The sequence below is a fragment of the Vulpes lagopus genome, chromosome 3 (assembly GCF_018345385.1).
Source record: "Vulpes lagopus strain Blue_001 chromosome 3, ASM1834538v1, whole genome shotgun sequence".
Lineage (NCBI taxonomy): Eukaryota > Metazoa > Chordata > Mammalia > Carnivora > Canidae > Vulpes > Vulpes lagopus.
In genome coordinates this window covers 28,358,559-28,374,296 of record NC_054826.1, presented here as the reverse complement: position 1 = coordinate 28,374,296, position 15,738 = coordinate 28,358,559, and the positions used below count along the sequence as shown (strand labels likewise).

General features: G+C 40.6%; 1 protein-coding gene across 1 annotated transcript in view; it reads right to left on the bottom strand.

Annotated features, from left to right (window-relative positions):
- Positions 1–7,201: 7,201 nt before the first annotated feature.
- The window catches only part of ADRB2 (adrenoceptor beta 2), a 54,726-nt gene continuing 46,189 nt past the window's right edge, over positions 7,202–15,738 (bottom strand). The window contains exon 2 of the mRNA XM_041748376.1: positions 7,202–9,264. Coding sequence (XP_041604310.1) covers positions 9,257–9,264 — 8 coding nt within the window. The 3' untranslated portion in view covers positions 7,202–9,256. The remainder of the gene's footprint in view (positions 9,265–15,738) is intronic.

Below are 15,738 nucleotides of genomic sequence, written 5' to 3'. Positions count from 1 at the left end.
AGCCCTGCGCGTTCTGGCCCCGGTGTACCACCCTGATTTCAACTTGTACTCCTCTCGCCCAGCTCACTCTGCTCCACAGTAAGGACCAAGTGTTGTTCCTCACACAGAAAGAGTTCGTTCTCACCTCAGGGCTCTGGCACTAGAGCCCTTCTGCCTAGAATACCTCTTTCTTGTCCCCTGGCCAGGCCCTCAGGTCTTAGCTTGAAGGTCACCTCTTCAGACAGACCTTCTCTGATCATCTAAAGTAGTCACCCAGTCACTCAGTCTATCATTCTCTTTTAATTCTCTGTATGTCATGTCATGTCATGTCATGTCATGTCATGTCATGTCATTCATTCATTCATTCTTCATTCATTCATTTGCTTAAGGCCAGGATCCTCCAACTAGAATGTAGACCACATGAGAGCAGGAACTCATCTGTCTTGTGTATTTCTGTATGCTTGCTGTCACAAAGGGTACTTGGCACACAGTAGGGTTTTAAGAGATATTTGTAAAAAATTGGCTATTTCTTAAAAAGCTCTAGGAGATAGAACCTTAAATTCCACTTGGCTGTAAATCAGATATTAAGCCATTTCCTTTTTTCAGACCCTGGTTTTCCCACTTTTTAAGATGAGAGCTTCTCCCCACATCAGCCACTCTTGTGTCCTCTATCATCATAGATCAGTTGCCCAGTTTCTGAAATTCCTCTACATGAAAACAAACGTTAGATACTCTTTTCTATCTAGCTTTTTGACTCAGTGTTATTTCTGTGAATTCATCCATATTGTTACGTGTAGCAATACTGCAGTTTTTCTTTGTTGTGCTACTATTTACGTATGTCAAAATACAGTATCCACCCTTAAAAAAATGAGGGGTTTTGGTGATGCATACTAGAGATTTACAAAGTCTGTTCCGTGGAAGTACCCCTCCCCCAGCAGGTGTAGCATCGGGGAGAGGCCAAGAGAGTGGGGCTTCCATGTCCCCTCCTTTTGCCAGCCCCCTTTCCAACTAGAGTGATGTCTGGTTTTGTCTACATTATAGATTGGCATCGAGATATCTAGTACTGGGTTGGATTGCACCTGGAAAAAAAGTTTTGCTGTTCAAAGAAAGAATTTAAATAATTTTTGATGTCAGATATGGGATTTTGAGCTCTACCACCATCAATCCGTGTGATTTAGGGCAAATGAGTTCATCACCTTGTGCCTCTATTTCCTCAAATGCATAAATTTGACTGAATAATAACACTAGTAGATTATCCGAGCTAATTCATGTAAAACACTTCTCACGTGCCTGACATGCAGTCAAGCTTCAATCAACGCTAGCTGCTGTTACTGCGATCAGTTTCCTTGTCATTGTCATTATCAATTTCATCAACCCTGCCAAGGGCTCTTTCCACTCAGATGTTCTACGTTTGTTCCTGGCTTTGTTGCAATCACAGCCTGAGCTTGGCAGGAGATGGAATGTTTCCTAATTCTATTTCTAGCCTAGTTAGGTCTTCAGACTTGCTCACCTGGGACGCCAGGAATAAGCCAACCTTAGGTTGAGGGCCTGGGAAATGCATCCTCCCTCCCCCCTGCTGCCAGTTCACATTTCTCGAGGAGAAGAAAGAAGGAAGAAAGAATATTTTGTCTCAGTTAAGCTCCTTAAGTACATTATGAACCTGATACTCTTAAGGCATCCAAGTCTGAACCGAATGTAGTCCTGCATAGACTCCAGCAGACAGATACCAACCTTGACTTTCCTTTTTAATTCAGTCACTGGGTGACCTTGGCCAGGTCATTATTTCATTATCACAGGGACTCTGGGTTCTCTGGCCATCTCTTCCCCTGCTAAGGATCTCCTGGGTGGGGTAGAGTGGTGTCATATGCCAATAGGCAGTTGGGGATGAGAAAGCTGGTGAACAATGTGCAAGGCACAGATGTTAGGCAGGAAGGAGGGCCCTTGTTGATGTTACACTTGAGAGACTGGGATCCCCAGGGAGTCTCAAGTCCTGAAGCAAGTACACCAAGGCATGGTGGGTGATGCTCCAGGACCTGTGCCCAGGGCTGCTGTCAGTCGTTCTGGTGCTTGTTTTGCTACCTGCCTTGGAAAGTCTTTCACCCACCCCTGCCTTCTCTCAGTTGCCAACTTCAAGTAAACGATTCCGTGAGGTCATGCCATTAGAAGGCAAGGCACGCTGGTTTGCTATGCTCTTCATTTGAGACTCACTTCAAACACTGATGTACTCACTGCTAACGACTTTGGGCATCTCGCCATGATGGGGGTGGTGACAGGGTAGTGGTGGAAAAGAATCAAGCTGTTGATAAGAGCAGTTTCCCATTGGTGCCATGAAGCATACAACAGCCTTCAGAGGGGCAGGATCCTGTACGCACATGTTTCATTTGCCTCTGGCCTGGAGGGCCATTATAGGGTTTGGACCACACACTAAAACAATGTATGGCTTATCTCTAAGTAGAGACCACCCTGTTACACAGCCCAGATAAATGAGAAAGTCTGTGTTTGAATCCATAACTACCCTTCATCTCTAAGCTGCTCATTCAAGGAGCCCCTCATGGGTTGGGACTGGATTTTGACTCTATCACTTGTAGCTCTGTGATCTTGGGCAAGTTTTTTCACTTTGGTTTCCTCATTTGTTGATCAGGGACAATCATGCCTACCTCACAGAGAGGTATGAATACTAAATGAGGTAATGTGTAAAGATGTTTAATACAGCACCTGGCACAGAGCAAGTGCTCAAATACACGGTAGCTACTGCTGCTACTGCAGTAGCAGTAGCCTACTTCTAGTAATTGGGAAAGAGAAATAAGAAAAATGGGGAGAAGGGAATCAAACTTGGGCATGTAATCCCATCAGATATTTATCACCACACTATAAAATATGCACCCTACAACTTGGCTGGCAGAGCACATCGCCTTTCTTGCTTGAGGGTTGGAACACAGAGCCCACGTTCCCTAACACAGTATCTCTAAATTTTTTTTGTGATTGTGCACCCTGACAGGAAAACAATTTGAAGGACTCTCCATAATTATGTGCATTCCCTTATTTGTAAACTGCGTACATTGCCAATATACAATCAAGTACATTATAAAACTATAAAAGTTTTTTAAAAAACTGAAATAAAAATAAATATCAAGAGAAGCTCTAATATTTCCTCCCATTTTGGGTGACCTCAGTGCTTGCCTGTTGTTGGGATGGGGGGATTCGGAAAGGTCGTTCCGTTAGGACCCCTGTTGCAAGGATCAAATGAAATAGCATCCTTCCTAAAGAAGTCATAGGATTTTAGTTATGTTTATTAGTATAGTTGATTAACTCATCTATGCACACAAATGATAATAATAAGAAGAAAAATCTCCTGAGGGTTATAGTTCAATGATAGAGTGACACTTTCAAGAGTCTGGTCATCACAACCTTTCTGAGGACCTACCACACACCAAATGCTATTATAAGAATTAGGGATGAAGGTGAACAAGACACAATCCCAGCCACCCAGGCAGCCAGCCACCCAGCCTGTGGACTTTTACTAGGGAAGATATGGGAAATAAATATAGCGTGTAACATATGCAGCAAAAGAAAGTACAAAATCAGAAGAGGAGTGAGAGCTCTCAGGGAAGACTTCTCAGAAAAAGTGATACCTGAATATGGTTTGAAAAGATAAATGAGTATGCAACAGATTGACAAAGGATGGGTATTTGGGTTAAAGGCATGGAGGTGTGAAACTGCCTCCACATCAAGCACTTACATGCTGTCTGGGGTGTTTGATATAGCTGATGCTATTGGACCATCAGGGTGGCAAGGAGGCCAGAGATGATTTTGGACAGGTGGTCAAGTGCCAGGTCATGGGCCTTGTGTCCCTTGGACTGAAACTTAAGACAGGGGAATTCATTAAAGGTTATAGGCAGGGGAATGGCATCATTGGATTTGCACACTAGAAGGAGCCTTCTGACTGTTCTCTGCATGGAGAGTTGTAAAGCATGAAGCTGGGAGGCTGAGGACACCCAGGTTCTGGGAGGGAGGGAACAGAGCCTGAACCGACTATGGGAGAGACAGTGGGGCTGAAGACAAAATTGGAAATTAAGAATCCAGTCTTGAAATCCATATGGCTCTCTTGGCTCCTTCAGTTTCTAACTCCTATAAGAGAGTACATTGTCACTATAGCCAGGGTGGTGTGATTGGCTAACATGCCCTCTAGGATTGGAGATTGTCTTTTAAGAATTATTGCAGGGAATTTAGGAGAATCTTGCTGAGAAAAAGTCTAAGGCATTGGAGTCTTCATACGTAAGGCTTGGAAGCTTTCTGCTCGAGTCTCACTGCCTCTAAAAAATAAGGAACTTCTTTTAGTTTCCTATACCTGGACTCCTCATACATACATTTGTATTCTTTGAACCTTTAATTGGAATTTACTCAAATACTGTCATCACTGGTGTCATCACTGCCACTCACTGTGTTGACTCTGTTCAGATGTGAGGTGGCAACCGTAGGTTGGGTTCTATACAGTTGTAGTTTCAAGTTCCAAAGTAAAGAAAGAGACTTCTTCTCCAAAGTCAAGCAAATAAAAAGCCCCCAGATTGAGTCTTGTTGACTCTGCTGGCCTGTTTGGGTGATACACTGGTCCTAGAACGGAGAAGATCGCCTTAGACTCCAATGATATGTCCAACCTGCAGGAGCAGGTGAGGTGGATCAGCCCTGCTCAAATCAAATGGACCAAGAGTGGAGGCAGATTGATTTTCCAGAAGGAAATGGGGGTAAAATTACCTAGACGATGGAAGGGTGCTGGAAAGCAAGTTCAGCAATTGTCTACTATATTTGTTGCTCCAGGGCTAAGGCCAAAAACGCTGGAATTATTCCCAAGTTTTTATTATTCTTCACCCACCACATCCATCAATTGTGACAGCCCATCAATTATACATCCTGAGGAGCTTCCCAACCTATTCACTTTATCACTACTGTCACTATTCCAGTCCAAGTGAACATTAACTCATTCTTTGACTCCTGAAATATTTCCTTATTCCTTCTTCCTTTTTTCTAAACTCTAAAAATAACAGCAGTAATAACTAACATTTGTTGAGAACTTACTGAATACCCGGCACTGGCAAAGCACTGTATGTTCATGATCTCATTCAGTTTCCAGAACATCTCTGTGAAGTAAATAACTGCCATATTCCCCATCTCTTGATATTCAAAATTCTTCAATGGCTTCCTCTTTTCCTATATTCCTGGTATCTATTATTATGTAACAAAGTACTCCAAATGTGAATAGTTTTGAAAACAATACAACCCATTTGTTTACATTAAGAATCTATGATTTGGGCAAGGCTCAGCAGGGAGGAATTATCTCTGTTCCTTGCAGCATCAGCTGAAGTGGCTTGACTAGGGGATGGAGAATCTACTTCCAAGATGGCTCACTCATATGGCTGGCAAGTTAGTCCTGGTTATCCTCTCTCTGCAAGTTCAGCTGGGTCTAAGGACCAGGGACCTCAGAAGTGGGTTTCTCCATAATCTGCTTGGGCTTCCTCACAATATGGTGGCTGGGTTCTAAAAGCATCCCCAAAAGACATGAAGTAGAAGGTGCCATTTCTTAAGACTTGACCCCAGAACCTGGCACAGCATCAGAAAGCCCAGATTCAAGGTGAGAGACCTGGAGCTCTTTTCAATGGAAAGAGTATCAAAGAATTCTTGGGTCAAGTTTTAGAACTGCCACATCCTAACTATAAAAATCCATAGAGTGAACTAAAGGTCTTTCCATGGTACTTATTAGCCAATCTATTATCTTATTCCATGATAAGAGCTGTCTGTGTACAATGGCCTTCTTTTGGTTTCTCCAAGGTACCATGTTCTCTGTCCTTTCAGTGCTGTTGTCCTGCCGTTTGCACCCACCAGAATGCTTTCCCCATCTTTACTCTATATCCTAGTTTCAGAACTTGGCTTAAAAGACCTCTCCCAGGACTAGCCTAGGTTAAACTCTTTTGTTTTAAGCTCTCATATAATTCCTGGCTCACAGTAGGGGGGTGGGAAGTAAATTTTGAAAAAAGCAATGACTGAATCAATGAGAAAATTCACTCCCCCTTCAGGCTGAAATTCCTTTCCCATCTCTATGTCCTCTCACAATGCACTGCAGCCCCACTCAATGTCTAGGTTCCGGGTGGATGGACTCTGTATTTTGCAGCATTTTGACTCTTCTTAAAATCCCATCTCCTCCAGGAAAGCGATAATTTTTTTTTTTTTTGAATCTACCCAGGATAAACATGCAACTTTCAGGACTCACTGAATCCATTGCTTGTATGAATGGAAAATCTGGAGTGCTTATTTTTATGGGACCTTTGTCTAATGGTCAGAGTGTCCCTATCTGTATTGTCACTATTTACTTTGAAGCTCCTGGAAGGCAGGCACGATCTCTCTGACTCATTCTCTTCTGTATTCTTAGAAAACAGGAAACAGATGGCCTGAGGACCAGCAGAGTAATGTTGAATTTTAATAGGCAGAGGGTACAAAATGACCAAACTGAGTGGTCTCGGTGTTCTCTCTGTTGTCCGGTGGGGACAACTTGGTTCTCATCATGCCATGGCTTGGGATCAATTTGTGGTCAGAGAAAGAGACAGATCTTATAATGGAAAACACACTGGACAGCAAGCCAGAGTTCTGGTTTACTGCCATCGGGTTATCACTTAGCCTGGTTGGGAATTGTCTCCTTACCCATAAAGCAATGGCACTTAAATAAGAGGGTGACTAGGGCCGCTTCAGTTACAGTGATGATGATTCTGACAGTGGTCCAGTTATTGCACACAAATTCAGCTTTGCCCCTTTTGATCTCTGTGACCTCGGGTAGGTGACTTCCCCTCTTTGAGCCTTACTTTTATCATCTATAATCTGGGAATAATAGTTTTTCCTTCATAAAGCTGTTTTGAGAATTCAAATGTGACAAACTATTCAAAGTATTCAGGTTATGGTAAGAACTTTATTAATTAATTAAACAAATGGCCATTGACAACTGCTTACAGATACAGTGGAGTGGTTATAATCTTGACTTTGGAGTTAGATAATACATGAGTTTAAATAATTGTTTTGGGGCACCTGGGTGACTCAGTCAGTTAAGTGCTTGCATTCATCCTAGGTCATGATCTCAGAATCCTGGGATCAAGCCCTGCATCAGACTCCCTGTTCAGTGGGAAACTGCTTCTCCCTCTCCCTCTGCCCCTTCCCCCTGCTAGTGCATGTGCGTTCTCCCTCTCTCATTCTCTTAAATAAATAAATAAAATCTTTAGAAAAAAATAAATACTGGTTTCATCATTTACTAATTATGTGATCTTGGGCAAATGACATCCTTTCTGAGCTTCAGTGTTCTCTAGAATGATGGTAAGAGATGAGAACCTGGTCCCTTATTATGGCTTGTCATTGTGATGATTCAGTAAGATGTAGTATATATAATGTTTATCATGGTGCCTAGTGTATGATATAGGCTCAATAGATAAAAGCTGTTTTTAAAATATTATGACAAATAATCATTCTTCCTCAGGGAATAACCCACGTATCAGTTTGGTTGGTATATAGAGGCAGCATATAGAAGAATCCTGGAAGATGTTGAGAAAAGATAGGCTGTGATCATATGTGGTAGTTCTTGAATTCCCAGGTGAGGATTTTGGATTTTATTCCACTGGCAATGATAAGCCACTGAAGGATTTTAGGTTTTCAGAAAGGTGATTTCAATGTAGAATATAGATTATATTGAAGAGAAAACACACTGGAAATGGGGAGACATCATTCATTCATTCATTCATTCATTCATCCATCCATTCGGTTGGTCAATCATTTGGTAATTTGGAGCCCCTACATGCCAGGCACTAGTTGGTGAGGTTGCAGAGAAAAACAGATAATTAAATAATACCTAAAATATAACAAGTGCTAGAAGAGAGAAGCATCCAACTCAGATTTTTCGAAAGATCCAAATATTTTTCCAGAAGGAAGTGATATTTAAATGGACACCTGAAGTATAAAAGAGGGGAAAAGCATTATAGGCAGAAGTAACAAGTGCCAGGGATGCATAAGCCAGAGAGAGCAAGGTGAGTGAAGAACTTGAAAGATGTTCAATCTTTAAGACAAAAGGTGAGGAGAAGCAGAGCTTGGGTGATGAGCATAGAGAGAGAGAAGAGAAGATGAATGTGTGTATCACTGTGGAGATTGAAGCTATAGAATATGACGACTGAGCATGGGGGGCACATAAGGGGAGTCAGTGGTCTCATATGACATTCCTTCCCAGCTAGTGTGTCCTTACTTCAGTTTGCCTTTTACTTCTTTAGGGTGTGTGCTGGATTTTGCTGTGTCAAATTTATTTAGCTGGAGATGACATATGGTTCCTTTTTAGGTCTTAGGCAAGAATTGTGCAAAAGAGGAACTTGTACAAGATTTGGAAGGAGGAAGTGAAGCAGTAGCCATTAATCTATTATTACAGGGGCAGAGGTACCTGGTAAAGTTTAGCTCATCTAGCTCTTCCTCTTGATGTCCAGCAGCTCTGGGCCTGCCAGCTCATCTTTGGACTACCAGGGGCCATATGTGTGAGAGGTCATGGCTTCCCACAGACTTCATGCACTATCCCTCTGCGAACCCACTTTGGTGGTTGGATGTTCTTGACTTTTCAGATTACCTGTGACTCTGTTTTTGACCCTTCAAATATGCTTTTAAGACTCTTACTTTCCCCACTTCTCTCATAATTGAGGAAGGTCTAATTTTTATAATACATCTTTAATTCTATGATACTTATAATGAATCTACCCCCAACGGAACCCTGACTGATACAGGATCATAAAGTCCTAAGACAGATTTCACTCACTTTCAACTATATCTGATGTACTCAGGTAGCCAAAGGTGGACTGATATTGGTATTTCTTCCCTTTAAGAAGAAGTACAGATCATAAGCTCACTTAGTCTAGAACCAACACCAAGAGCAACAAAAGATATTTTCTGACTTTTCTTCCCTCTCTTAAGTCAGTGGACCAAAGCGTAGGAAATGATAAACTAGATAATTAAGCAATAACAGAAGAAAAAGGAGAAAGAGGATGTTCCAAGAAGGGGGTACAGGATGTGCAAAGATCCAGAAGTCAGAACTCCGTCTACCTTAGGTTTGTTGTGGAAATCCAATGAGATCACGAGCACGGAGGTACTCAGTAAATGGTATGAAGATGTGCAGATACGCAATCAGATTGGGAGGACCACTCATTAAAGACTTTTTGTCTTCTGCTCTTTGGTAGTTCTCTGTGGTCTTCAGCTCACCTCTGTGCTCCAGCCATCAGACAACTAGAATTTCAAAGGACATAATTATGTGGTTAGTGCCAACAGGGCCTAGAGCATTTGGCTCCGAGAAAACCATTGTCTGCTTCTGAGCCACTAGGAAAAAAGGAACTGACAGTACCTAAAGACCAGTTTGTTCTCCTTTCATGCCAGGACTTTTCTGGAATGAAAGCGTCCTGGCAACCTCAGAATTACTTCACCTTTCCTGCCCTCGACGCTTTCAATTTATTTTTTCTCCTTTGTCCCTAGGGCAAGCCAAGGAGAAACATGACTATAGAATCTTGACTCCAACACTTGCTGTGTGACTGTGGATGGGTTATTTCAAGTCTCTGCCTCTCAGGTTCTGCATCAGCAAAATGGGGATTTAGGGCTGACTACATGAGGTTGTAGGGAGGATTTACTTTTTTTTAAGATGTGCTTATTTATTTTGGGAGCGAGTGAGAGCACATGCAGGAAGGGGCAGAGGGAGAGAGAGAGAAACTTCAGCAGATTCCTCACTGAGATTGGAGCCTGACACGGGATTTGATCTCAAGACCCTGAGATCATGACTAGAGCCCAAACCAAGAGTTAGACACTTAACTGACTGTGACACCCAGGGGCCCCTGTTGCAAGGATTAAGTGAGTTATATGTGTCAGGTCTTGAGAACAAAGCACAGTATACATTGAGTGATCAGCAAATGTTAGCTGATATTATTATAATAAAACTAATTTTTATTATTACTATGGAATCAAAGGTCATCCAAAGCTTCTTCGGCATGTTGCGATGTTCTCCATAATCTTTATTTTCAGCATTTTCTTCTTAGAGAAATTAAGTGACTTAGAAGATCAATGTTTCCTGACTAGTAGTAACATGGCTAACCAATTCTAGTGCACGTGAGCAGATATTGGTCCAGTTTATCTACGCAGGGTGTAACTTTGAGGTGGGAAGGAACCAGTATTTATCCTGGGCTTTCCCCCAGCTACTGCTCCAGTTTTCTCCTTGCCTGTTCAGCAGGGAACACATGTGTCTCTGTGTGCCTTCTCCACTTGCTTCCCTCCTACTCACCTGTTCCTCAGCTACCATTCAGTCTGGTTCCCACCCCCATCTGGCCACTGAAACTGCCTTCCCAAAGGTGATTGACAACTTCCTTATTTCTAAATTCAGTTAACATTTCCTTACCTACTGACGACTCCCTCCTTCTGGAATCATTCTCTTAGTAGCCTTCTAGGATACCACACTTCCTCTGTAGGCATTTTTCTTACTACCTTTCTGTTCATTTTCGTCTTTTTCATCCTTTGCAGCCTTATTCTTTTGCCCCACCCTTACACACTGGTGTTCTTCAAGCTCTATCTGAGGCCTTCTTGTCTTCTCAAGACACACCTCTCCCAAGGGAATCTTATCTGGTCCCAAGACCCAATCCTCAGATATACAGACTTCTAGCTCAGTTCCTTTATCTGAATTTCAGATACAATGTTCTGTCACTGGGCATTGCCACCTAAATGTCACAAAGGTGCTTCAAGACCAGCTTGTCTTAAAGTGAGCTCATTATCTGCCCCACTCCTGTGTTCCCTCTCTGAGTGACTAGCACCTCCCTTGGTAGATCGCTTGATCTGCCTACACTTGAGAGTGAGCCCAGCACCCTACTGCTTCTTCTCTCTCACTTCCCCATATTCTATTAATTTCTGCATCTGTCAACTTTACTTCCAAACATATACCTGGACACCCCAGAAGTTTTTTCTCCTTCGTTGTTGCTTCTGTTCTGGTTCTGACCACCATTGTCTCCCTACTGATAAATGGCTATAGCCTCTTCATTGACCCCCAGGCCTTCATTCTTGACTCTTTCAACTTATTCTCCACTGAGTTGCCAGAATTAAATTTTGTAAATGGAAAACTGACCCTGATGCTTTCCTACTTAAAACACTTCAGTGATTTCCAATAGTTTCAAGGATAAGATTGACATATCTTACCTCATATTTCAAGGCCATGTATCATCAGTTCCCTGCTTACCCTTCTGACCTCATTTCTCCTGCCCCCAGTCTCCTGGAGTATTACATGTGGCAGGGCCACTGATCTTTCAATTCTCAGAACGTGTCCCCAAGTCTGGAAGCCCTTCTCAAATAACTTCAGCTCATTCTTTAGATGGCAGGTAGAGGTTGCTTCTTCCCATAGTTATTCCTTACACTCGAGTCTGGCCAAGTCCTCTCTGGTGGGGCCCTGGATGGGTCTTCTGAGAGCTCTGTATCCTTCTTTATGATTTATTTAAACTTTGAGCATTGGAGTCAGGCCACTGCGATCTGAATTCCAGCTCTGCCTCTTGTTGCTACCTTTGAACCCAGTGAACTTATCTGGAAAATGGGTTTAATAATAGAATCTATTTTACAGAATTGCATGATTCTTCATTAAAATAGGGATTAAATGGCATTGAATTCATTATTTATATAATTAACTGTTTAAAATCTATTTTTTAATTTGAACTTAAGCTATAGAACAGCAGGGACTCGGGACACCTGCACCCCGATGTTTATAGCAGCAATGTCCACAAGAGCCAAACTGTGGAAGGAGCCTCGGTGTCCATCGAAAGATGAATGGATAAAGAAGATGTGGCATATGTATACAGTGGAATATTACTCAGCCATTAGAAACGATAAATACCCACTATTTGCTTTGACATGGATGGAACTGGAGGGTATTGTGCTGAGTGAAATAAGTCAATCAGAAAAGGACAAACATTATATGGTCTCATTCATTTGGGGAATGTAAAAATTAGTGAAAGGGAATAAAGGGAAAGGAGAGAAAATGAGTGAAAATATCAGTGAGGGTGACAAAACATGAGAGACACCTAACTCTGGGAAATGAACAAGGGGAAATGGAAGGGGAAGTGGGTGGGGGGTTGGGGTGACTGGGTGATGGGCACTGAGGGGGGCACTTGGTGGGATGAGCACTGGGTGTTATGCTATATGTTGGCAAATTGAACTTCAATAAAAAAAAAAAACTAAAAAAAAAAAAAAAAAGAATGGCAAGGACTATGTCTACCACCAAATGTCCACTGCTATAGTTCAAGTAACAACTCAATAAAAGGACAGTTAATAAATTACTAAATGTGATTTGGTATTTTGATTATTTTTTTTTAGAAATTTAGCATTATCTCATGTTTCCCATGCAATTAAGTATTTATCTATTAATTGGTTTCTATTTGGTTGATAAATAATCTATTGCATAAATGCCCCAGAAATAATTTAACTATTCATTTATTGTTAGATATTAAGGGTATTTCAGTTCTTCATTATTTTAAATAATATGACAAACATTCTGGTGTATAATTTTATATCTGTATCTTAGATTATTTCCTTAAGTTCCCTTTCTAGAAGAGAAATCTTGTTAACATCTTCTATTGAAAATGTTCTAGGACTCTCTACATTACTACTTTATTTCCTGTCACTGTTTACAAAACATCACAGTTAACCATTTGGTGACTTTTGAATAAGTGATACTGAAAGCCCAAGGCTCAGCCTAACTTATCCCTCCTGTCCTCCACACTAGGAGTCAATGTACTTGCACCTATATTGGGAGCTGGCAACATTTAAACCTCTGTCTTTTAAGATTTTATTTATTTTAGGGGTTTTTGTTTTTAGAGAGAGTGTATGTGAGTGAGGGAGGGGCAGAGGGAAAGGGAGAGAGAGAATCTCAAGCAGATTCCACCCTGAGCATATAGCCCCACATGGGGCTTGATCCCATGACCCTGAGATCATGGCCTAAAATCTAGAGTTGGACACCCAACCGAGCCACATAGGCATCCCTAAACCTCTGTCTTTTAAAAAGATATTATATATTTTTTTATCATGATAAGTATACTCTGTAATCCCTTACTTTTATTTCACTCATCCCCCCACCCCCCCACCTCCATTCTGGTAACCATCAGTTTGTTCTCTATAGTTAAGATTTTGTTCTTTGGTTTGTCTTTCTCATTCTCTCATTTTTCTTTTGCTCATTTGATTTGTTTTTTTGAATTCCACATGTAAGTGAGAACATATGGTATTTGTCTTTCTCTGACTGACTTACACTGCTTAGCATTATACTCTAGTTCTATCTATGTTGTTACAAATGGTAAAATTCTATTCATTTATATGGCTGAATAATATTCCATTGTCTATATACTATATCTTCTTTATCTATTCATTCATCTATGGACACTTAGGTTGCTTCCATATCTTGACTATTATAAATAATGCTGCAATAAACATAGAAGTGCATGTATCCCTTTGAATTAGTGTTTTTGTATTTTTTTGGTAAATACCCAGTAGTATGATTACTGGATCATAGGGTAGTTCTGTTTTTAATTTTTTGAGGAACCTCAATACTGTTTTCCACAGTGGCTGCACCAATTTGCATTTCCACCAATAAATAGTACATGAGGGTTTCTTTTTCTCCACATCCTCACCAACACTTGTTTATTGTGTTTTTTATTTTAACCATTCTGATAGGTGTGAAGTGATATCTCATTGTAGTTTTGATTTGCACTTCCTTGATGTGAGTGATTTTGAGCATCTTGTTATGTGTCTGTTGGCCATTTGGATGTCTGCTTTGGAGAAACGTCTAAAGTTTTGTCTTTTCTTCCTTAAGATAACCACATGCAAAAGAATGAAACTGAGCCACCTTCTTTCACTCTGCACAAAAATAAACTCAAATGGACTAAGGACATAAATATGAGACCTGAACCTATAAAAATCCTTAAAGACAACATAGGCAGTAACTCCTCTAACATCGGCCATAACGATGTTTTTCTAGATAGGTTTCCTGGAGCAAGGGAAACAAAAGAAAAAAAAAAAACTATTGGGACTACATAAAAATAAAAACCTTCTGCACAGTGAAGGAAACTCAACAAAACTAAAAGGCAACATACTGAATGGGAGAAGATGTTTGCAAATGATATATCTGATAAAGGATTAGTATCCAAAATATATAAAGAACTGACACAACTCAACACCCACAAAACCAAATAATCCAATTAAAAAAATGGACAGAAGAGAGGGGCTTGAGTGGCTTAATTAGCTAAGCATTTGACTTTATCTCAGTTCGGATCTTGATCTCAGGGTCATGAGTTCAAGTCCCATATTAGGCTCTACACTGAGTGAGAGGTTACTTAAAAAAAAAAAAAATGGGCAGAAAACATGAACAGACATTTCTCCAAAGAAGACATCCAGATAGCCAACAGACACAAAGAAGAGGCTTGACATCACTCATCATCAGGGAAATGCAAGTCAAAATTTTAGGAAAGAAAGAAGAATTAGAGAATCAAAAAGGAAAAAAAAAAGTCTTACTGTAGCAAAACCCAGATTTGGGTCCATTCCACAGCCCTGTGGTTTACAATCTGTCTGGCAATCTTTCAGAGGTTTGAAGAAGTAACTGTAATTCCATAGCAGTAGTTTTGATTATTCTCTTGATTTTTTCTCCAGGGTAAATTTACCTAGTTCTATCTCTTGTTCTTCTGGGGACAGAGTTTCCATATCCCTCAATAGTCCAGTTCCCCTTTTTGGGTACTGTTCAAATTTTCAGCATCCCTATTAAAGTGTGCACTCAGAGGTGGACAGAGTATTCTCGAATGTTCCCGGTATGAGCTGGTGAACACAGCTTGCACGGCACTGTCCCTTCCTGTGGTTGGCACATGAAGCTTCTCTTTACTCTCTTTTGCTCTCCGTCTGTCCCTCTCTCAGACATTTATAGCAGTGATTCTAAAATATCTTGGTCTTAGATCTCTTTGCTCTCAAAAAATTGTTGAGGATTACAAATAGATTTTGTTTATTTAGATGATTTTTACTGATATTTACCATATAAGAAATGAAAACAGTAGTTTTGTAAATCTTGATTTATTAGTCATTCAAAAATAAACCCGTTACATGTTAACTTAATCAGCATATCTTTATGAAAGATTTTCAAAGCCAAAAAAAAAAAAATGGGGAAAATGGCATTGTGTTATGTCTTTGCATATCTTTTTAACATCTGGCTTTGTGGAAGACAATTTGATTCTCTTCCAATTCTGCATTTAATTGCAATGTTGCAATGTGTGTTTTGTTGAAGGATGTAAACAAAGGCTGGCCTCACTCAGGGGCATAGTTGGAAAATGGAGAAATATTTTAACGGTCTTTCAGATAATTGTGGATATTCTTTGATATTACACTAAAACTTGGCAAAGGTAGTTTCTAAAAAGTTAGTTGCAATGTGGAATTTGGAGGCTTATCAATGAACTTTTCATATCTTATGACATAGAATCCACTGGTCTAACTTATACTTTATTTAAGTGGATCTTTTATCCAAGCATGATTTTGTAACTTTATGCAATGGTGATCGGAGAAATACCAGTTCAATGCATTATGCTGATCTAAATGTTGGCACATTTCATTCTACTCTACCAAAAATAGCCACATTCATTAGTATAACCATCAATCTCTAAGTACTGGGAAGCTGACAAGCTTATGGTAGCAGATATAAATCTTCCAAAATCC